This window comes from Pipistrellus hanaki, assembly GCF_964339955.1.
Source record: "Pipistrellus hanaki genome assembly, chromosome: 18".
NCBI classification, from domain to species: domain Eukaryota; kingdom Metazoa; phylum Chordata; class Mammalia; order Chiroptera; family Vespertilionidae; genus Pipistrellus; species Pipistrellus hanaki.
This window is the reverse complement of record NC_140520.1, coordinates 22072008-22094699: the sequence shown is the minus strand read 5'-3', so window position 1 is coordinate 22094699 and position 22692 is coordinate 22072008. Positions and strand designations below refer to the sequence as shown.

The 22692-nt window shown below is 45.2% G+C and overlaps 1 protein-coding gene and 1 pseudogene across 2 annotated transcripts in view; both read right to left on the bottom strand.

The window, feature by feature from the left end:
• The window catches only part of LAMC1 (laminin subunit gamma 1), a 104849-nt gene extending 87742 nt beyond the window's left edge, over window positions 1-17107 (bottom strand). The window contains exon 1 of the mRNA XM_084866567.1: window positions 16282-17107. Within this exon, the coding sequence (XP_084722693.1) occupies window positions 16282-16675 (394 nt within the window). The 5' untranslated portion in view covers window positions 16676-17107. The remainder of the gene's footprint in view (window positions 1-16281) is intronic.
• LOC311613118 (adenylate kinase isoenzyme 6-like) lies at window positions 2648-4703 on the bottom strand (annotated as a pseudogene). Its single transcript has one exon. The product of its transcript is annotated as an adenylate kinase isoenzyme 6-like (transcript).
• Window positions 17108-22692: the final 5585 nt, after the last annotated feature.

Here is a 22692-nt window from a genome sequence, read left to right as displayed (position 1 = left end):
CCTGGAATTCTCAATCTAAAACACATCTGGATTTCACAGCGGACTTGATTCATCCATCAGAGCCCAAGGTAAACATGCTCAGGACTGTCAACTAAATCAGTGCTCCTCCGCCCTGGGTCTGTTACGCACTCCACGCCAAGGCAAGGTCTCAGTGCCAGCCTGGTCCTGTCTCAGGACAGAACGAATTCTGCAAAGGTAGGGAGTCGAGGCAGCCTGCAGAGAAGAGCAGGATGAGCAGGCATCCGCTTTAGCAGAGCCTCTTCTCCTGAAGCCCGAGGGTGTGAGGGTCCACAGCGGTTGCTACTTTTTCTAGATCCATTTCCTAAAACTCTGAGCCACAGAATGGGAGCCTCTAAAAGAAGGTGTTCCAGGAAGACCAGAACCCGGGAGAGGTAGGCTCTCGCACACAGCGCTGGCAAGGACATGACCAGAGTAGGAGTGTTGGCATGCCAGAACCACTTGCCAAAATCGGTTCTCCCTCTGTCACCGTAACAGACGTGTGGCTGGGTACAGGTGCCCAGCAAGCCTACATTTCCCAGCCTCCACCGCCTACAGGAAGTGGCCAGGTGACTAAGCACCCTGCAGTGGCAGATGACACAATGATGTGCCGCTTTTGGGTCTCTGTCTTAAGAAGGAAGCACACACTTCTCGGCAGTACCGTTATCTTCCCATGTGGAGTACAGAAGAGTCTATCATCCAACTTCCATCACACACATGAGAGCCACACCCCAAAGGATGGATGTCAGAGCATAAAGATGAAAGGATCATCTGTGTGGATCGATCAACCCAGCTGCCCACCTACCTCGGGACCACCCCATGAAAGGGAAACCAACGTTTTTTAAACAACTTTATTGTTGGGGCTCTCTGCTACTGTGGATAGCCTTTACCTAAGGATGTTGGTAAGGAAGCTACACCGTGCACTAGCCATCCCGTTCCACTTAAGTTCCGACAACCCTATGTAAAAGGCAGAGCCCACCTTGGGAAAATCTACACAAAACTGCCATTCTCACCTGCATCTGCATTCTGTGACCACAGCCTCATAGAAATAGGAACTCGCTCGTTCAGCAAACTTCTGAACCCCTAGAGGAAAGGTATCATGCTATACGCTATGAATCTTAAGAGCCAATGGAAAAAAAAAAAAAAAAAAAAAAAAAAAAAGGCCAATAAAAACCCTCCCTGCGTCAGGTCCTCTGAACTGCATGCTTTTCACCCAGAAGTTCAGCTCCAGGTCTTCCCTGCCCTGTCTCCAGCGCTTTGTGGCACCTTTTATACACAGGCACTCGGGAAGTGTTTTGTTAGATGAATCAATAAACTCAACTTGTTCTCAACCAACGAGTCTAATGGGGAAATAGAGAAAACAATAGAAGATGGCACCTCTTACATCATAGGCACGCACTATGTTTGTTGTACTGATTTTAGAAAGGTATACATGAATATCCAATAAGGTAATGGCAAGTGCTATGCAAGGGGCAGGAGGAACCAGAAATTAACAAAATCGTCCTAGAGCCCTGGCTGGTGCGGCTCAGTTGGCTGGGTGTTGTCCTATGCACCAAAATGGTTGCTGATTTGATTCCCGGTCAGAGCCCTTGCCTGGGTTGTGGCTCAAACCCCAATAGGGGATGTGTAGGAGGCAACCAATCCATGTTTCTTTCTTACATCAATGTCTGTCTGTCTCTCTCTCTCTCTCTCTCTCTCTCTCTCTCTCTCTCTCTCTTTCACTTCTTCTATCTCTAAAAATCAATTAAAATATTAAGATAAAATCTTCACGGAGTTGAAATTTGCCATGAGTTTGACATTACCAAATAAACAGGCAAAAGGGAAGAAAATGGAATCAAGAAAAGATGCAGCACCCACGCGGTGTAAACATGTTTACTATAACTGGGATTGGGGGCAGAGTTCCAACCATACAATGAACACAACCAATACTCCTTTGGTTTGAATACCATTGCTCCCATTAATAAAGGCCCAAAATGAATTTTTTTTTTCTTTAGCATTTTGCATCACCCTACCTCAGCAATTTTCAACTAAATGAGCCGCAAGAATTTTTAAAACATGCAATAAATACCTATTTAGTCAGGGGACACTGACCTCTTTTCTCTTAGATTGTCAAATAACAAATGGCAACAGCCAACACAACATTAGCCATCTGGCATGAATGAATGAATCCATCAAAATTATACCTATTATTTTGGTCAGAATGGCAAAATATATATATTTTGTGGTGTGCTGCAGAATTTTAGTAATTCCTTTATATGTGCTACACGATGAAAAAGGTTAAGCATTGCTGCCCTACTTGCTTAATATAAATTGTTTGCTCCCCCTTCTTTTGGAGATTTCATTTTCATTTTTAAATCTAAAATCAGGATTTGACTGGTCCTAACAAGTCCTCTATCAGATAATCAAAGAATCTCAGAGTTGGTAGGAATCTAAAAATTCTCCGTGAAGTCACTTATCTTGATCAGCTCTAATCAGATCTCCTGCAGTCCCACAGTTTTTATCCTTCTCTTCGGCGCCTTATGTTTTGTCCTGGAGTGTTATATGGTGGTAAACACATTTTTCACTTTATCTTTAGACTTCAGTTTTATTTTAAGAGATCATGTTCATTTTCTTCTAGAATAAACTTAAAAGATATTCATCCACACATTTGGCCAGATTTATTTATTCTTTAGCAACTGAAGCATGAAATGATGACTGTTTTTAGTCCCAATCTTTAATAACATTATATTCATTACACTTAAGGTTGTTCAGCTTTCTCATGGGGGAAAAAAACACAAAACAAACATAAACCTTTATACTATTCACCTACTAATTCTGCAGCACAATTTTAACAAAAGGGGTTTACTAATAATTGGACAATTTATATGATGTGGGCAGGGAAATACTAAGAGTGATTGTAAAGTGGCCAGTCTTGTAAGTCAAGAGCTATGATCTCTGATCCATTCTCAATCCACTTCAATATCTGATTGATATTATCCTCTAAATCTCCTGGTTTATTACTGGGCAGCCAGTGCGCTATTTCTTCCTTGTAGGATGCTAATGCTAATGCTTCTTCATAAAGAATTTGAAAAACTTCACACTGGACGTTATCTTTTAGTTTTTTCTCATTATAATCCCTTGTTTCAAGTCTTTGGTACAATACCATTACCAGTTTCCAGCACAAAAACTGTATGAAACAAGCGTTCAGAGAAGAAATCCCAACTGTGGTCATCAACAATAACTCCACCTTCACTTGTTTGGCTTCCTAACTCATTAACCTCTCTTAATTCATTTAAAATGGGACAGTCATATTTTCATCATAACCATCGTGTAACTGTTCTCCTCGAGCAAAATCACCCGCATGAATGTGTTTCAGTCCCAATAGTGATGCACGTTCTCTGCCTAGCGTGGGTTTTTCCATCCCATGGTGCACCCGTGAGCAGGAGGTTCAGAGGCAACACAGTCCTCACCGCCATGGCTCTGCTAGAGTGCCTGCTTCCTGCGTAGAACCCACTCTCTCCTTTATCTCACAGTCCTCCAGCTCAGTGACCAAAGGCTGCGCAGAATTTCATCTTTCCATCCGCCCTGTCCGCTCTCCAAGTCCCTGTGAAGTCCACCTCTTGGCTGATACCTGGGGACAGTGTTTGTCGCCTTCTGTAAAGGCGAGTTTATTGCAGCTTCTTTCCTAAGATCCACACGCTTTCCCACGGATAGAGCTGTCACGTTACTTTGTTCACCTCCATTTCTGTCTATTTCATGGATGAGGGTGGGAGACTCCAGACGTTTTTTTAAAAAATGAATCAAGTTCTGAAGAAAGGATCCCACCTTGAAGCTGCAGAGTGTCTGTATCTCAGGAGCTGTCAGCTGCTTCCCTGCAGATGGTTCAGGCTTAGAATCCGCCGTGGCCTTTCCCGTTCCACCTTTTGTTCCTCTGATGAGGATACTGCGCTTCCTTGAGACTTCCTGTTTGAATAAGCACACACTTGGGTGTTCAAATTCCCATGTGTCCATTATTCACCGTAGGAAGTGACCGGGCAGCTGAACACAAAATGATGTATGAACAAAACAGCTGTGTGTTAGCAGGATGAACAAAAGACAGCAGGGAGCGAGGTACTGCTGTGAGGTTCAAAAACAACGTCTATTTAGCCAGGCATGGTGAAAAGGCTGCTGAGTCAGAGCGTCCGGGGCCTGTTTCATAATTGAAAGTCACTGGAGATGTGAACGAGTCTGCTCTTAGTTACTGCCTTGGGGTTTCGCTCCAACACCACCCTGCCCAACAGCTACTTCCTCAAGACAAAGTTGCCTCTTCAATCTGTCACAGACATGGCAATACAAACTCACAAGTGTCCACACAAAAATTTAACACCTATTTTATGTCCCAATCCAAAAAGCAGATCCTCCCTTCCCCAAGGGGCTGTCCTATAAAAACACAGAGACACACACAAGGACACACAGAAAACAAGCCTCCATTCTCCAAACATCTGGGAAATACGTTAATTTCAGAATCAGTCCATCTTTTGGTAGGTATCCTGGTTCCACCATCCATGTCCTGTGCCAGCACAGGAGAGCTTTCAAATGGACATAAGTTTAGAACCAAAATCTTAGAATAGCCACGAAACTGAATGAGCCCTAATTACCCAAGCGTTGGTGTTAATTTACTTCTTGGCATGCGGCAAAAATGCAGAAAATAGCAGTAAAGGAACCAGTGTGAGCTTCTAAAGCAGTCCCGATCAAGTAAACAAATTTTATGACAGCTGTGTTACAGATGTTCCCACAAATTTTCATCATTTGTAGTAGATGTAAGTAGTTCTAAAAAGTTAGTCTTCAATAGATTTTTCTATTCCATGAACTTATCTAAAATACCATAAATCCCAAAACTATATACAGGGCTGCTCTAAAAGTTAATCCTGGACACTCAACCCCATAGAACATGACCCTTTTCCCATGAAGGAGTGATCACATGGTCAAAGCCATTAGACAATTGTTCTTTTGGTCTCCAACTCCCTCTTCCCCATAATCTTTATCCTTAGCCTCTGTTTCTTCCCAGTTCCAAAAAGAACACACAATTTCAATGAAAATTCCAGGATGCTCATCTCTACCAGATCATGATCTGGCATAAAAAAAAAATAATAATCTAAGAATGTAGTGACACCAAAACAACAGGAGTCACTATAGAGGAATAGGGTCCAGGACAAGCAGAAACCACTGTGGGAGGAACAGCAGCACCAGGCGTGGCTGTTCAGAAAAGTATAAACCAAGGCAACGAGACCATAACTTCCCAGTCCCTGCCAGTGAACAGAAAGCTCAGGAGAACTTATTCAACTCATTGTCATCAAGCTGTCCTACCCCCTTTTCAAAAACGTTTGACTCCCCCAAAACTTAACTATAGCCATCCCTCAGTATCTGGGGGGATTGGTTCCACGATCCCCGCTGCAGGTACCAAAATACTTGTGTGCTCAAGTCCCTTCTATAGCATGGCCTAGACAGGGGTCTTCAAACTACGGCCCGAGGGCCACATGCGGCCCGCAGAGGAGTCTGATCCGGCCTGCCAGGTTTTTTGGGCAGTGAGCGCAGCCGAGGTGTTACAGTAGGAATTAGTAGTTCATATAGTCCGGCCCTCCAGCTCTCTGAGGGACCGTGATCTGGCCCCCACTATAAAAAGTTTGAGGACCCCTGGCCTAGAATAATGCACACAGTTGGCCCTCAGCATCTGGGGATTCCCATCCCTGGATTTGCAATCACAGATCAAAAATACTGTTTTAGATCCCAGGTTGGAGGAATCCCAGGATATAAAACTGCAGATACAGAGGACCAACCATATATTTATTGGGGGAGGGGTGGGGGGGGTTGTCCACGTATAAGTGGAGCCACACAGTTCAAACCCACGTGGTGGTACTAGGGTCTATAGTTCAGATCTTTATGTTCTCTTTGCACAGAGTTGATAGAAAAGCCCTGAGAAAAATACTTACTCTCTATATTTTACCAACTGGGGCAAATTTAAGCCCAACACTCATTCCTCAGATGTAACAATGGGTGTCATCCCACCCAACCTCCCCATCAGAAAAGACACTGAGCATGCACATTTAAAAACCATCAGTCACTAGGATGTGGTGGTGTGATAACATCACAGGAGTACCATGTGAACTAAGCAGGACTATGGAGAAAGCAGAACTTAAAATTTAGTCAATCAACTGATCCTTGTAAAGAACAGCCCATCCTAACAATCTTGAGTTCTAGAAGTGGAGATAGTCTGTAGTGGGGGAGCAGCCCAAAATACAAAATCTAAGTGGGAACGATGACCCTGTTCTTTAGAGATAAAGCAAATAAAACAAAGCAAAACACTTTTTTTTTTAGGGTATCTAAGAGTCCCCCGGATTGAACCTTCACTCAGTGATGCTCTGGGGAGACTAAGAAGGTACAGATTAAATAACAAATGGAAACATAGATAAGGTAGATCGATAGACAGAGTTAGAGATTTACAAAGCAACTTATACAGAAAAGAAGGTGAAGGGAGTCACAGTGACAAAGAAATTTAGGACCACCATAGTTACGGATCAATCAATCAATAAAAGGTGGTTAGACCTATTCAGTTAGCAAATCTGAACAACAAAAAAGCAGCCATGTACGAGTTAGAATTCACTCGGAGTAGTGGGGAAATGAAATAGAACCTGAAGAGGGAGGGCCTGGCTGCTCTATCTTCAAGGATGTCAGATAACATAAGCAACCGGACTAAATTCAGCAATTCTCAACAACCAGAAAGGGTGTTGTGGATAAGGCAAAAAGGAGATAAGCTGGCATTCCCCCCACCCCCCACCCCCACCCTGACCACCCTTCAGGAAATGGGCAATGAGGTTCACGTTCCCTGTCAGGAGATGCTGACAAAGCCCAGGATCTCATTCTGAAATTCAATAAATTCCTTACAAAGTCCTAGAGGCATTAACGGTTAAATATTTTAAAATAGTGTAAGTGCCCCAAATTTAAAATTCTTCCATTGCCAAGAAAAAAATTGCAAAGCCCGTTTCGAAAGAAGCAATCCAAAACCAGAGCTCCTCAAGCAGAGGTCTACAGAGACACCAGGCTCAGCTCCTAGGTTTTAAGTTCTTGTCACTCCCCAATTCAAGGTCTTCCTACAGTTCTCTCTCACTTGTCAGGTCTGTTCTAATGTAGACTCCGTCCACAACAGGCCTGGATTCCAACCTCAACTCAACCTGTCCAACTTGAGAGAAGTCACAAGTTAGTTCGTATTATTATTCCATAGTAGATCTAGTAAGAGAGATTCTCAAGATCATTTTTTAAAGGATTCAAAGAAGTAACCAGGGGGCACTCGATGGAAGGTAATTTCCTTTCTTTTGTCACCTAGTTTGCAAGATCCTCATCTCCCCAGAACCCACCCTCCATGTCTCCTCTACTCTGTGGAAAGCAAACAGTGCCTTCACCTTTATCTGATTGCTTTTAGACCTTCATTCAAGCACCTCACCCTTCCTGGAAAGTCCTCCATTCATGTCCCGCCTGGGTCTTCTCTTCAAGACCCAAGAAGCTTTTCCTCACTCTTCATTCAAAGGCTCTGCAGGTTTCCCCTCTGCACTTCAAAAAGTTTCCACTGAATTATTTTTGCTTGTGCTTATATTGTCCCGTAGATTTCCTGCACATGAATGTCTCTGTCTCATCTCCTCAGACACATTACAAATTACTTGAGGATATAACGTTTCAACATCTATTGTTACCCTCACATCCCATATTACAATGGGCATTAAATGAAGAATTCTCTCACCAGCTGCCTTATTTACATAAGATCTTTGTCCACGAACTATTCAGAATCCCCAGTCCATTAAGCGTCTCATTTTGAGTGAGTGGGTCTTTTCACTTCGTTGTAAATACTTCACGACATTTCATAAACTTCTCTAAGAGAGCCACACAATTCAAGCTGGCTCAATGAGAAGAAGCCACTGGTAGAACAGAAAGGAGACGGGCCTGCACATTAGCTACACGTCATTTGTAGAACGTTTCGTTTTCGCCACAGAAATTAAACAACTTAAATACAAAAACCAGACACTGGAACCAAGCACACACCACCACCGTGCAGACACATTCTTAGAGAATTATCTACCAGCAGCAAAACCCACAAATTTACCAACTTATCACTTCAGACCACAAAGCATCAACCAAAACCATTACCTGCTTAAAGGTAGGTGAGAAGCTCACCCAAACACCCTTCTGAAGGCACTCTCCATGAAAACCGACCCATCAAAACTGAAACCAGCGGGATCATTTATTTGTCCTTTCACTCAGCAATTATCAGTCAACACCTATGAATGCCAAAAAATAGAAAGACAGTAGGAGAACTATATCTTAGATGATCAAGCCTCAGATTCTGTGTTCTTCTATTTTAAGACAAAACCTTACCAAAACCAAATGAAATTACCTATATATTATTTTGTGTTATGATTGTGGTTTGTGTGTGTGTGTGTGTGTGTGTGTGTGTGTGTTTTCCTATGGAATAATTTACATACAACGAAGTGCACAAACATTCAATGTGCACTTCTGAATTTGCACATATGTGTATACCTATGTAACCTCCACCCCAGTCAAGACATAGAACATAAAGTTAGAACTATAATGGAGGGGGTTAGACTGGTCATTGTGGTATCTCTGGAAACATGGGCATGTGCCTCAATGGTTACGGCCCTAGGGCCTAGCCCAGTGGTCGGCAAACTCATTAGTCCACAGAGCCAAATATCAACAGTACAATGATTGAAATTTCTTTGGAGAGCCAAATTTTTTAAACTTACACTTCTTCTAAGGCCACTTCTTCAAAATAGACTGGCCCAGGCCAGGGTATTTTGTGGAAGAGCCACACTCAAGGGGCCAAAGAGCCGCATGTGGCTCAGGAGCCGCAGTTTGCCAACCACGGGCCTAGGCAATCATCCTGGTTAGCAGAGAGCTTCACATCCACGGTGACTTGTCATCAAACAAAATTCACTGAGTCTCAAACGCTATACAAGACCATTTGTATTTTTTTATTTCAAGAAAATTTTTAAAACGTGAAGGAGGCTGATTCTGGATTAATATTTCCAGAAACATTCAAAACAGAAGGAAGATAACATAATAAAGAGTAAAAAGTAAATTTTAAAAATCCGAAGACAATTTCAGAAATCCAAGGAAGATGATATAACAAAAATCTGATGTCGCCCTCACTCTGACAGGAAGCAGCCACACAGTTGGAAACAAAGAGTAAAAGAAGGAAGCCGAGGGAATATAAGTCCTAAAGTTTGAAAAGAAATCTTGTAAATCCCCTAATTCATCCCCCAGCCTCGCCACAAGGTTCTCCTCCCACGAGAGATCTGAGCGCGCCATTGTCTGAGGAGGAGATAAGCCTGCTTTATTTTATTTCATGAATATGGAGCTGCCCAGGGCACCAGGCTGACTGGGCCCAGTTATTTTAGGCTGGCCCCCGGGAAGAGACCGTGGAAAGAAAAGCAGACATACTTAATTAGTGTCACCACAATCTGGCACAATGCTCCAAAACCTCAGGGACATTTCTATAAATGAGTTTTCTTGGTAGGCCCCTTTTAGCAAGCTGTCAATGGAAGCCCAAATGAGCAAACATCTAACTTCATCATTTCACAGGAAAGAAGAAGCCTGCAAATCCCAGCAGGTCCCTCTTACAAATCTGAGAGCGAGCAAGTTGGGCCAGGTAACCGATCCAGCCAGCACACAGGCACTTGAAATGTTGCCCTTGGGAACTGATCATTGAGGATAAGGGGCAGATTAATCCCTTATTTTTTAACGAGCAATTAATTAATGTTAGTTTGGTTGCACTGAACTGAGAAGAAGACGGCAAAGTCTTTGATGCTGTCTTCAAAGACCTCAAGGTCTAGAAGTGGAGACAGACAGAGAGACACAGAGTGGAACCCCTAATCCAGGCCAGAGAGTGAGAATGGAAAAGGGAGAGAGAGAAATGGGGGACAGATACCCGGGGGTGGCAGGACCAGGAAGAAGTGTTCCACAGCAAAGAACCAGCCGTCTGAGCATGAAAATGACACAACTGAAGCCCAGCGATGAAGAACGACTAGATTCTAAAGTATCTCGTACCCCCGCACCCAAGGAGTCTGCACATGATCCTCAAGTCTTAAGGAACCACCGCACCATCTTCAGCTGGGAAACGTTATCCTCAGATTTGCATTTTAGAACCATCACTCAGTCCAGCGTGAGGCTGTCCCAATACCAGGGGCCAAACCGGAGGCAGTAAGACCACCAGTTAGCTAGGAAGCTTTGCAGTGACCCAGGTGAAATTCCATGGGAGCCACAGTCAGGCAGAGACCGAGATAAGGATTCCAGAGACCAGGTGGCAGATAGAAGAGGTAAGACTGGAGTCTTAGGCAGATGGCGGGGAACGATGGGTGGGAACGAGGGGGTAGAGTTACAGCTGGCCAGGCTGACCCACCACCCAGCAGTGAATCTTATCTGCTCGCCAAACACGGTAATCTTTGCTGATGAGAGCCTGCCCAGCATGGTTATCTTTCATGGGAGACTTGGCAAAGGATGGATTTGAGGGCCTAGGGGGTAAACATTCAGCTGTACATGAAGATACGGCTTTTGAGTGGGGTAAGACGATGATGCGGATGAACTTAGTTTTGGACATGGCCTCTGGACATCCCAAATTGACTGTGTCCAACAAGGCTTTAGGCCTGGAGAGAGAGCTGGCCAGCCTAGAGATGAAGCCTTGAGATTAAGAGCTCATTCAGGGAGAGCGAGCAGCATTTAAAAAAATAATAATAATTTTTTTAAAAATAAATAAAAGGCTGCCCTCGCTGGTTTGGCTCAGTGGATTGAGCATCAGCCTGTAGACTGAAAGGTCCCAGGTTCGATTTCAACCAAGGCCACACGCCTGGTTTGCAGCAGGGGCATGTAGGAAGCAGCCAATCAATGATTCTCTCTCATCATTGATGTTTCTATCTCTCTCTCCGTCTCTCTTCCAATCTAAAATCAATAAACTATCTTTAATTAAAAAAAAAAAAAAAAAAAAGACTTCCAGAATCAAGTAAAAAGGAACCGAGAGGGACTAGGAGAGAAACCAAGGGAGTCTGGTATCTCTGAGTCAGAGTGTACATGACCTTGTATTTTAAAGTTGCTCTGAAATAAACGAGTTTTTTAGAGAGATTGTTAAAGAGTCCCAGGAGCCAGTGCTTTAGACTAAGGAGTCAAAATCTACCTCTACTGGTGAATGCTGGCAAATCACCGCCTCAGGATCCTCACCTTTACCTGCTGTGAAAATCAAATCTGTGATATCCTGGAGGCTTTGTAAACTGTGCGATAGTATAGAGGCACTCCCGGTTTATTATCGAAATGGCATTACGAGTGAGCAGGAAAACTCCATCTAACAGAGTACAAACTTCGGAAGGCGAGACCTTCAAGCTTCTATACCTTCCTGTGGGCTACTGCGCCATGTAGTGAGTGGGTATTTTTAAAATGCTTGCAGACTCTCCGGCAGTAACCTGAGAATGTATGCACAGCGGGAAGGAGTGCATAGCAGAAGGCATATCCAACTTCCTAAAAGGATTTAGCATTGAAACAGGCCAGCCTTGGCCTTCCCACAGATGTAGCCAATGACAAAATCACGGGGAGGGCTTGGGGTGGCCTCTGGTTCCAACTTCCCTCCTAATGTGTGCGAGGCTTTTCTGAAAACTTTAGAAACTCGGACTAGGTATTTACAGGAAAAAGCAGGGAACTGCAGAACCGGAAAACAAGGGCTTTGTAAAACTGTGTTCAACAACCCCTGGCCATTAAAGAAGAGCGTCTTCGCTTCTCAAGTTGAAACCTGCACCGTGTAAATCAGGCCTTTGTGAGACAATCTGAAATAGTGTCCCCCCGGGGTACGCAAATACCACAGTGAAGTCACCGAGCACACCGAAGGTTTTCCTGGGGAGAAAATGCTGTTTGTTTCATGTTAAATATACACTTAGTGGCCAGATTATTATGATCTCTGAACGCATAATCATCTGGCTACTCAGTGTATAGCCTATGTAATGAAAGGCTAATATGCAAATTGTCCCCTCAACCAGGAAATCGACCAGCAGGCAGGCTGGCCAACCACTCATGTCCCCTCCGCCTGGCCAGGCTGGCAGGACCCCACCCATGCATGAATTCATGCACTGGGCCTCTATCTAACACACACACACACACACACACACACACACACACACACTGAGTGGCCAGATTAATATGCGTTCAGAGATCATCATAATCTGGCCACTCAGTGTATACTCAGAGGACCAAACAGGATAAAATGCAATATCCTTATAGATCAATTATTCTGATTTAGATACACAAAAAGGATATTTAGACAGAGATAAAAATGCATCACTTAACCACCATTTGTTCCTAAAGCTGATGAGGAGCTTGGAAATGAATCTGGTCTTGGTGTAAATTTTAGGAGTCCCATAAACTTCGATTGAGTTGGTTTTATAAGCACTCCCTTCATCTAATTGTTTTTAGGAAGAAAGCTGCCTTCCCCCAAGATGAAGACCCAGTCTGCCAAGTTTCCATCCACAATGACTATCAGGTTAATGAAAGGGCAGCTTAATAAGAAGCAAGTCCTCAGCCACACGCTGACTATCAGCTACCCCACTGATACTAATGGAACCTATTATGATTTATTATAAAAACCACGAGCCACACCACCAGCAATCAAGTAACCCACACAGACGTTCGAAGATCCAAAATTTGAAGGAAAGATAAGACTTCTTTTCAGAAAAGGGTGCCTGGTTGAGATTTCTCTCCACAGCAAGCAGAAGATGCAAGTCTGGTTCCCACAGCAACTTTAACTCATTTTATCGGAAGTCACCCTGCAGGGTGCACCCTGGATGCCTGGGTATGCTACTGAAGGCATGGCTACTTTCAGAACCAGCGCTGACTTTCCTGGCTTTTGTACAACTGATGATAATAGTACAATGATCTAATTTGTACTTGCCATCTGTTAAAAATGTGCCTCATCCCCACCCCACCCCCCCAAAAAAGGTAGCAGTTAAAATGATCATGTAATTTTATATACACATGTGTGTGTGTGAGAAGTTCCCAGAAGGTTACATAAGAAACCGTGCACTTTGGTGGTCTCTCAGGCAACTTAGCCACCGGAGACGCAGAGACTCGCTAGTCATTACACTCACTGTTTTAATTCACCGTGGCATGTGTTATTTTTACCATAAAAAATGACTTACGGCCGGTGCCAAAACACGTATGCTTCTTGTGGCCGCTTAAGTGCGACCTGACTTTGCTTATTTTGAAGTGCGCTGTGTCCAAGGTTGAACATTAAAAGGGAGCCTGGAAAAGGGGCCGCCAGAACCCGTTCTCTCACGCCGCTCCCTTCGCGTTTCACAGGCTCCGGAAGGGCAGGGCACCGTACGCATCACTTGTTTAAGGGTATGTGAAACCCGAACTGGAGGGGAGGTTTAATAGATGCACAGGCAGTCATGGTGCTTGCATTCGTGGGAATAATTAGTTAGCCAGGACCCATGGAGTAACTGGGGCGAGGGAGTGAATATGCTGGACATCATCAAGCCTTGCCTATTGGCCACAAATTATAAAAAATATATATTTTATTGATTTTTTTTACAGAGAGGAAGGGAGAGAGATAGAGAGCTAGAAACGTCGATGAGAGAGAAACATAGACCAGCTGCCTCCTGCACACCCCCTACTGGGGATGTGCCCGCAACCAATGTACATGCCCTTGACCGGAATCGAACCTGGGACACCCCAGTCCGCAGACCGACGCTCTACCACTGAGCCAAACTGGCTTTGGCAATTTGCCACAAATTATAGATCATAACAAGCATGGATACATATATATATATATATATATATATATATATATATATATATATATCCTTGTCATTTAAAAGGGGGAGGGGGAGAAAGAGGGATAGAAGGAGAGTGAGAAGAAGAGAGATATTGATTGAGACATCAACCCTACTATGCACTGATCTCCCTCCCCTTCCCACTATATACCATTTCCTCCAGGACACCATTTCGGACCCAAGAACAAGTACAATCAGTTCTAGTCAAGTTTTTAGAAATTGTCTATCGGAACCGTTTAAAGTAAATGTTTTTTACTGTTAATCACAGATGGTAATCTGAAAACTACTTTAACTTTATTTTGTACTTAGAATTTCTAAACCTATAGCTTATGAACTGCATTTACCAAGAATATTATTTAAAAACCCTGGGGGTGGGGGGGGGGAATCTTACAGCAAAAAAAACAAGTCCAAACATATATTTTTAGGGCAAAAAGTCACGTGAGAGTTCTAAGTAGGTGAACTCTAAAATCTCTTTTTGACCTTTTAATCACCAAGACCCACAGGTCATTTATCTACCTCCCAGCAGTTAGCAACCTAACTTGAGTGATCCTGTCTGACCTACCACATGGTGGTTGTAACAGAGAAGTAATCACTGAGTAATCTAGCCGCCTCTGGGATCACCTCAAATAACCTTGTGCTACACGGTACCCACCGCAGCAAACTCGGAGGCCGAGACTGACAGCCCCACCTTTACCTCAATAAGAAGATTCTTGTTCAGAAATGTTCAGCAGAGGCTCTAGGGCACTTTGAGACATCAAGGCGGTGCCTAAGGCAATGCCTCTGCTTTGAAATAGTCAGTATTTGAAAACAGATCGTATAAGACTTCATGGGCCATTCCAGATTCAGCACAGAAATGTTCACAAGTCACCATTTAAACAAAAATAGTTGGATACACATTTCAAAAATAATCTTGGCCAAGTTTAAAAATGTTAACACTTAGGAGGAAACAGCTCAAGGGCAGCCCCCACTAAGTCTGAGACCCTAGGTGTCTTGCACCTGGCTCTATCCACAAATCTGCTAATTCCACACATTTCCAAGATCTCTGGGAAACTGAGCTCAGCACAGTTTCCTTCTTTCTGAAAGAGAGGTGTCTCGGAACTTCACTTTTTGAACTTACTTTCCAAATGTTTCCTCTTCCTGATGCCTCGACTACCAATAAAACGGGACTTGCCACAACAAAGGTGCTAACTACTGCTTTTCTAACGCTCCGTACACAGTAATTTCACTCCCCTTTTCAAAGCACATTTTTGGTAAGTCATATTCCTCCTCTGGCATCTGGACACTTGGATAAAGTTCAGTGTACCAGGGAGCAGTGGAAAGAAAAATGCCAAACCACCCCCAAAAGAACCATTTGCCAACAAAACATTCCTTCCAAGGGCCCCCAAATCACGTCAGTCTCTTTATCGAATAATCCTGCGTTGACAGAAGAATGGCTTGTTACTCTGCTCTCTCTGGAAGTTCATTACTACCAGCTACCGGCGAAATCGAGACTTCCAACGGCAATGGGGATTAAAGCTCCCCACAAATCAAATGCTGGAATGCTGGTTTCTCACACATCGTGTTGTTTGTTACTCTGTTAAACAACGTAAATCATCTCCCTTGTTTATATGCTGCCGTGATGAAGAAACGCTTATCTAGCTGAAACATGATGTTTGATCCTTGGGGATAAACATGTCCGTCCGAATGCAGCCCCCTCCCACCCACAACGAAGTTTTCTATACATCCCTTTCCTGATTTCTAAAAGCTCACTTATATACATGTTTCCACACTTGCTTGGAACCAAAGCAAAAGGGAAGACAGCCAGGAGAGCCTTTTTACCCCGGGACAAATCTGGGCCCGAGCAATTCCAGGGAGGGCAGACACCTCCTTTTGTTTTCTCTGTACTGGGATTAGCAGTGACATAGCTCTGTGGCTTTAAGGCTGAAGAACTGGAAGGAACAATAACTTTAAAAGTGAATTTCGCTTTATGGGTCGTCAAGGCACTGGGTCTCCTCAAACTCCCTAATCTTGGACTCCCCTCCCTTCCTCTCTAGCTCATTCAACAGAGCAAAGAGCAATCACCCTCAAGCCCGGAGACGTGGCAACAGGTAAAAAAGTGCTTAAGGGGGGACCTTCCTGCATCCGATCCAAGAATGCGCGGTGATGGCCCCGCGGGGAGAGAGGAGTGCATGGGTGGGAGTTCTGCTCCGTGTTTCAAAGCAGAGGGACAAACACAGCCGAAATAGTGACTAATCAAGGGGGCGAGAATCCGGCCGAGAGCTAGAGGGAAAAAATAAAAAAATAGAAAAGCAATCGGAGAGATGCTGGCGGGAAGCATCCTGGCCCTCGCGGGATGTTAAGCGTTAGATCTAGTTTGGAAGTTGGAGAAGGGAATTCCTGGGTGGGCCCCAGAGGCCGGGCCAGGAGGGGGGCGAGTAGGAGGGGGCGGGGGTGCAGGGCTGTCACCGCTTACCCAGGTGCAGCGTGAGGTTGATGGAGTTGGGGTACTGCACCCCGGCCAGCATGGTCTGGCTCTGCCACCAGGTGGTGTCGGCCTGGTTGTTGTAGTCGGTGAGGAAGGCGGCCCCGTGCTGCAGGTGGGGCTGCCCGGCGTCGCACAGGTGACAGGACTTGGTGACCCCGGTCACCCCGGTCTGCACGCAGTACTCCTCGGGCGGCGCCCCGCACGTGTTGGTGGCCACCACGGTCACGTTGAAGGCGGCGTTGACGAACTCGGGCATGCAGCGCTGCGGCCGCCCGCCCTCGTCCGCGCACTCGTCCATGGCCGCCCGGGCGCAGCCGGCCGCCGCGGCCAGCACGGCCAGCACCGGCCACAGGCGCCCCCGGGGCCGCTCGCCGCCCCTCATCCCGCCGCCGCCGCCCGCGCGCTGGGCCCCGGCCCCGGCCACGGCGCGCTCCGCTCCCGGCAGCGTCCCCCGGAGGCCGCTCCGCGCGCTGCGCTCCCTCCCGGGCCCAGGGGCCGGGCTCGCGGGGCGCGCGGTGGTGGTGGCGGCGGCTCCTCCGGCCGGAGACCCGCGGGTGGGCGCTGCTGGCGAGGACCGCGCGGCTCGCTGACCACTGCGCCCCGCACGCCGCCTCCGCGCCGTCCGCACCCGCCCGGGATCGCTGTCCGCACTCGGCGCCGACCCCCCGACTTCCGAGCGCGTGCCCGCGCGCGCGCCCCCGGGAGGAAGGCCCAGGGGGTGGGGTCGGCGGGGTGGGGTGGGGTCTGGCGGAGGCGCAAGCCCAAGCCCGGCCTCCTCTCGGCGGCGCCCGCGGCCCCCGCCCGCCCTCGGTCCGCCCCGGCGACTCGTGGCGGCGGCGGCGGCGGCGGCGGGGGCGGGGGCGCCTCGCGCTCGGGCCCGGCGCGCGATCGGCGGGGAGGGGCGCGGGGCGGTGCATGCCGGGAGGGCGGGGAGGCTGCACACAGCGCCCCGCGCGGGCTGGGCATCGGGGTCCCCGGACCCCGCGTCCCCCGGGGACTCCGGGCCGGGGGCGGGGGGAGTGAGGTGGCTTGAAAGGCGCGACGGGGAGGTCGCTCGGGGTCGGCCTTCGGGCCCCTCGCCAACCCGAGCCGCCGCCGAAGCGCGGACCTCCGCCCGCCAGGTGTCTGTCCTCGCGTCCAGCGGGGCGCGCCCCGAGGCCGGCACGGGAGGGACCCGGCGGTGGGGGTGGCCCGCAGGCTCCGAGCCCCCGCCGCCCGCGGCCCGGGATCGCTCCCTGCCCTTTCCGGGGAGAGAGAGGCCCGGGATGGCTAAGGGGGAGCTGACCCGGTCCCCGGAGAATAAGGGTCTGTTGTTGCAGCATCAAAATGCACTTTCAGAAGCGATTTCCTGCCTCTACATTCAAGTGTAACCTGTCGTCTAACAAGGGGCAAGGAAGGAAGTGAAAAAGGCTGGGAATGGAATGACATTTTTCCCCTGGGTACGCACCCGCTGCGAAATTCTTCCACTGCGTTGTTTATGTTCCCCAGCTTGCCTTTAAAAGACTCGAAATTATCTGGATCTGACATCCTCCTTGGCGGCCCTGCTGAGTCACGGAATATTTTCGGTGCCAGAATGACTCAGTTCACAGAACCTGAGCCAGGAGATCATGAGTTTTGTCCCAGATCGGAACCCGGTGCTGACCAAGAGCTGACAAAAGCGCACAGCCTAGGGCGGTGATGTTTAAACCTTTCGGGTCCCAAAGCTTAGTGGATGCACCTATCGGTTCTCCAGGTGACAGATTTAAAAACAATCAAAAATCTTTTCAAGATCTTAATAGTAAAGTGAGAATAATAATCCCACCGGGCATGGAGGGTGGGGAGCCATGCCTGGTTTGGGACCCAATGGGCCCGTATAGAAAGGGATAATGAGTATCTGAAGTGATGACATATGTAATGTTAGGATACTATGGTTGCAGCCAGTGTTAACTCCTATGAGGACTCTAAGGAGATTGATGTGATGGAGGAGAGGATAGGTACTGGGAACCTGTCAAATGCTGAGGTTGCTTAGCAAGTACATAGATCACTCACGTTGTTCATTTATTTAAGGAGATGGGTGGAGATTGTGCGTGGCTGAAAGTTTAACTCTTCACCCCTTGGCACCTCCTCTTTGGGAGAAGAAGGTTGTGGGACTGTCCGTAGCAATGTTTTCATCCTTTTATGCTTGAGGGGAAGCGAAATAAATATATTCATTTATACCCAGAGGGGATGATAGTAGGGTCTTGATTGTACTCAAAAAAACAAAGAAAGCCATGTAAGACAATGGATGTTCGTTGTAAATGAAGCTACAGACATTTTTAATAAACATATGAATGCATTTGCCTTATAAACCAAGTATTTTATTAGACGTTGTCGGATGGTGGGGGTCTTTTTTGCCACCAAAAAGGTAAGGAGATCCCAAAGGCTGCAAAGCCCAGTGTTTGCTTGTCCCTGCTCCCTTTGGGGTTCTCATGGCCAAGGGCACCTTTCAAGCTATCACTTATGCTTATCCATACCACAGTTTCATTACCAGAACCTCATCTGGTATTTGTAAAGCACATAAGCAAGGTTTTTGTTTTGTTTTGTTTTAAATATATATATTTTATTGATTTCGTACAGAGAGGAAGGGAGAGAGATAGAGAGTTAGAAACATCGATGAGAGAGAGTCATCGATCAGCTGCCTCCTGCACACTCCCCACCAGGGATATGCCCACAACCAAGGTACATGCCCTTGACCGGAATCGAACCCAGGACCCTTCAGTCCCCAAGCCGACGCTCTATCCATTGAGCCAATCCGGTTTCGGCTAACATAAGCAAGGTTTTAAGTTAATTTCTAAATTCTGTAGCGCAATGGGGATGTGTTACAGAGACAATGAAATGCCTGTTTTGAAAAGAGGTAAAAAGTAACCAGCCAGTGTGCGCAATGACCTAAAGGAAACACACACACACACACACACACATGCCTATCTTTGGTCCATTGTTTCAGGATTCAAACACACCAAAGGTTAAAACAAAGTGTGTTAAGGCAATTGGGGAGGTTAACACTAATTGGATATTTGGTGATAACAAAATACATATTTTGGATGCCTGGAGAAATGCCACTGTGGACTAGGCTTGGTGTGGTGTTTAAGTGAATGTGTGTGGCATTTTCTTTTACATCAAGTAACTCTAAAAAAAAAAAAAAAAATTACAGAGCCTTTTCATATCTGTTCTTAACTTCTCGGAAACTCCATCAGCTAGTAAACAGATGTGGTGCTGAGAAGGCAAATGTGAAGGTGTGGACGGAATAGGATCAGACGCCACAAAAGATGATCTTAGTGCCCAATCAGCAGTGCCTCCGTGCAGCCAGAAAGGGAAAATGAAGGAAGGTAGTAGCTGTTTGTTGTACAGACAAAAGAGCTGCACTAAAATAAAAAACAAAAATAAAAATAATCCACTTAGAACTCCAGAGAAAAGAGATTTCCCCCCTCAGGAAATAGGTAAACAATTTCAAGGAAGGATGCCAATTTCCCGGCTTGGGTCACCTGCCAGCTCCGAGCATCCCATTCCTAACCAAGTGCACACAGGTCCCAGGTGTTCGGCAGCCCACCAGAAAACCACAACGTTTGGGGAACGCAGTTCCCCAAGGAAAGAGGTTCTGCTGCCAGAAGGAGGGGAGGTTATAGGACAGAATAAAAACAACAGATGTCCACTACATCAAGATTGAGGTGTGTGTAATTAGAAAAAATAATGTAAAAGGTTGCATTGGCCTTTTAAGATTGCAACTTTGCCCTTATTTTTTCATCCTCTTAGAATTACCAGTGTGTTTATTTTTCCATTCCTTCGTCTTTCTGACCTCATTTCCCTGTATTCTTCCCAAGCCAGGCACCACTATATATATCCTTTATCTTTTATATTTAGAATGCAACCTAAGATAGCAGTTATAATGATGCTAGCCTACATTTAATTCTGTTCTACACTTTTCAAACGCAGTGCCTCTGAAGCAGGGGACATTAGCTGTGCAGGGTTGAGAAAAACGAAGACTCAAAGAGATGAAGTAACCTCTGTAACCTTGCAGGCGGCAAGGTCAAGATGAGAACCTGCCCTTTCTGGCTCCCTGTCCAGGACCGTTTCCTTTTCTGCTATGAAAGGTCATCGCAGAGAAGAGGATAAAGGAAGCTCTATTTCAGACTTCCCAGGTTTTTAGGTTATCAAATGGGAATTTAAAATTAGGTGAAAATTAATGTGATACTGGAAGAGAATTACAATATCCATCTTCAAAGTTACAGTAACTACACATGATTCTTTGTGTTCGGTTTATAGCTCTTGCCTGGGTCCTTGGTCCAAGTCCAAGCATAACAAGATAAGATATCTTTTGTGGCCATGCTCAGGTAGACGGGATTCTTCTTGTATGAGGTAAAGTGCCTCCTTCCCACCCAGCCCCACACATGCAATTTAAGCCACCCTGATACTGTGATACTAGTTGAAAAGGGGAGAGAAAAGACATCATAATTCATAAAATTTAAACTAGAACTTTATTACAAAGACAAGAAAAGAAAATATTTCCCAAATATTCACCCAAAGTGAAGAGTAAAGCTCAACCCCTCCCTGACCCAACATGTCCAAGGAGCCTCACATCTCAAAAGTTGGATTATTCTACTGACTGGATGTGCACTGCATCCCACCGTAGAGACTGGAGACAGAAATAATCTCTTACCTGCAGACGACATGGTTTTTCTGTGGGAACTCATAATGTCCTTAGGTTTTGACCCTGAATGGTTAAATATTGTTAGAAAGGGTACAGGCAATAGCCCCGGTGACTATAGTTAATAATCCCGGGTTGCATGTTTGAAAGCTGCTAAGAGAGTCTATTTTAGAAGTTCTCATCACAATAAATAATTTTTAACTATGTATGCTGACAGATGCTAACTAGACTTATTGTGGTGACCATTTCCCAACATACGAGTGGACAAATATCAAATCATTATGTTGTATACCTGAAACGAATGTGATAGGTCGATTGTGCCTCAATTTAAAAGTTCAACTCTAAAAAAAAGAGAAAGACAATTCTTTCAAAGCAAAAAGAAAGTTATTATTGTTGATTGTTCTCTCCTAACATCTACTTGCATAAGAGGTTCATTACCTCATTCAATTATTTGGATGTATATTGCAATAGGTTGTTTGTTTGTTTTTAGGATGTGCGCCTGGAAATTGCGTTGTTCAAAATTCGAAGTTCATAGCTCTCGAGCAAGACTTTTTAGGAGGTTGTTATTATACCAGCTTAAAAAGCTTTTCTGGCTGAAACTGTGATGGTCCTGGCACAGAACTCAAGAGTCTCCTTCTCCAGTTTACATATGTATTTGAATAAATGTTAAATTACTTTATCCTCCCACCCAAAATTTGTCTATTATAGCAACCAAATTAAAGCAAGACTTTAAATAGCTCATCCATAATTCTACTACACTTAAGGGACTTTTTCATTTATCAGAATTCCCTCTCCTAGCCCATATTATTATTTGGTTTTCATAGACATTCTTTATTGAAGTACAATTTGCATACAGGAAAAGTGCACAAATTCCAAGGGCATAGTTTGATAGTTTGTATCACAAAGTGCACACACTTGTGTAATCCTTATCCAGGTCCAGAAATAGAATCTTACCCTAGCCCCGTGGTCGGCAAACTGCCGCTTGAGAGCCATATGTGGCTCTTTGGCCCCTTGAGTGTGGCTTTTCCACAAAATACCAAGGCCTGGGCAAGTCTATTTTGAAGAAGTGGCGTTAGAAGAAGTGTAAGTTTAAAAAATTTGGCTCTCCAAAGAAATTTCAATCATTGTACTGTTGATATTTGGCTCTGTTGACTAATGAGTTGGCCAACCACTGCCCTAACCCAAAGCCCCACCCTGCCCCACTGACCATCAGTAGCCTTCCTTCTCCCTAAATGTAACATTCGTGCTTACTTCTAACAACCTTGCTAATGTCACTTATTATGTCCTATGGTTTGTAAATTCTTCTTGATTTTCCAGCTACAAAATTAGGTTACCTGTGCATAGTGACAGTTTTAGTTCTTATTTTCCTTTTTAATACCTTTTAGCTCTTTTCCTTCTTAACTTGAACTGGTTGGGACATCTAATATAATAATATTGGAGTGATGATAGCAGACATCTTTACCTTGTTCCTGATCTCAGAGGAAAACGTTTCAACATTTCACCATTAAATATAATGTTTGTTGTACATTTTGTATATTTACCTTTTATCAGATTAAGGAATTCCTTTATAGAGGGATTGGGGGAAAGTAGATTTATAGCTGCGAATAAATGCAGTTTATTTTTGTATTATTATTATTATTATATAATACAAAATACAAAATAATGATAATATTTACATATGTATTTGAATATGTTGGTGGTTAATCTTCACCTGAGGATATTTTTCCATTGATTTTTTT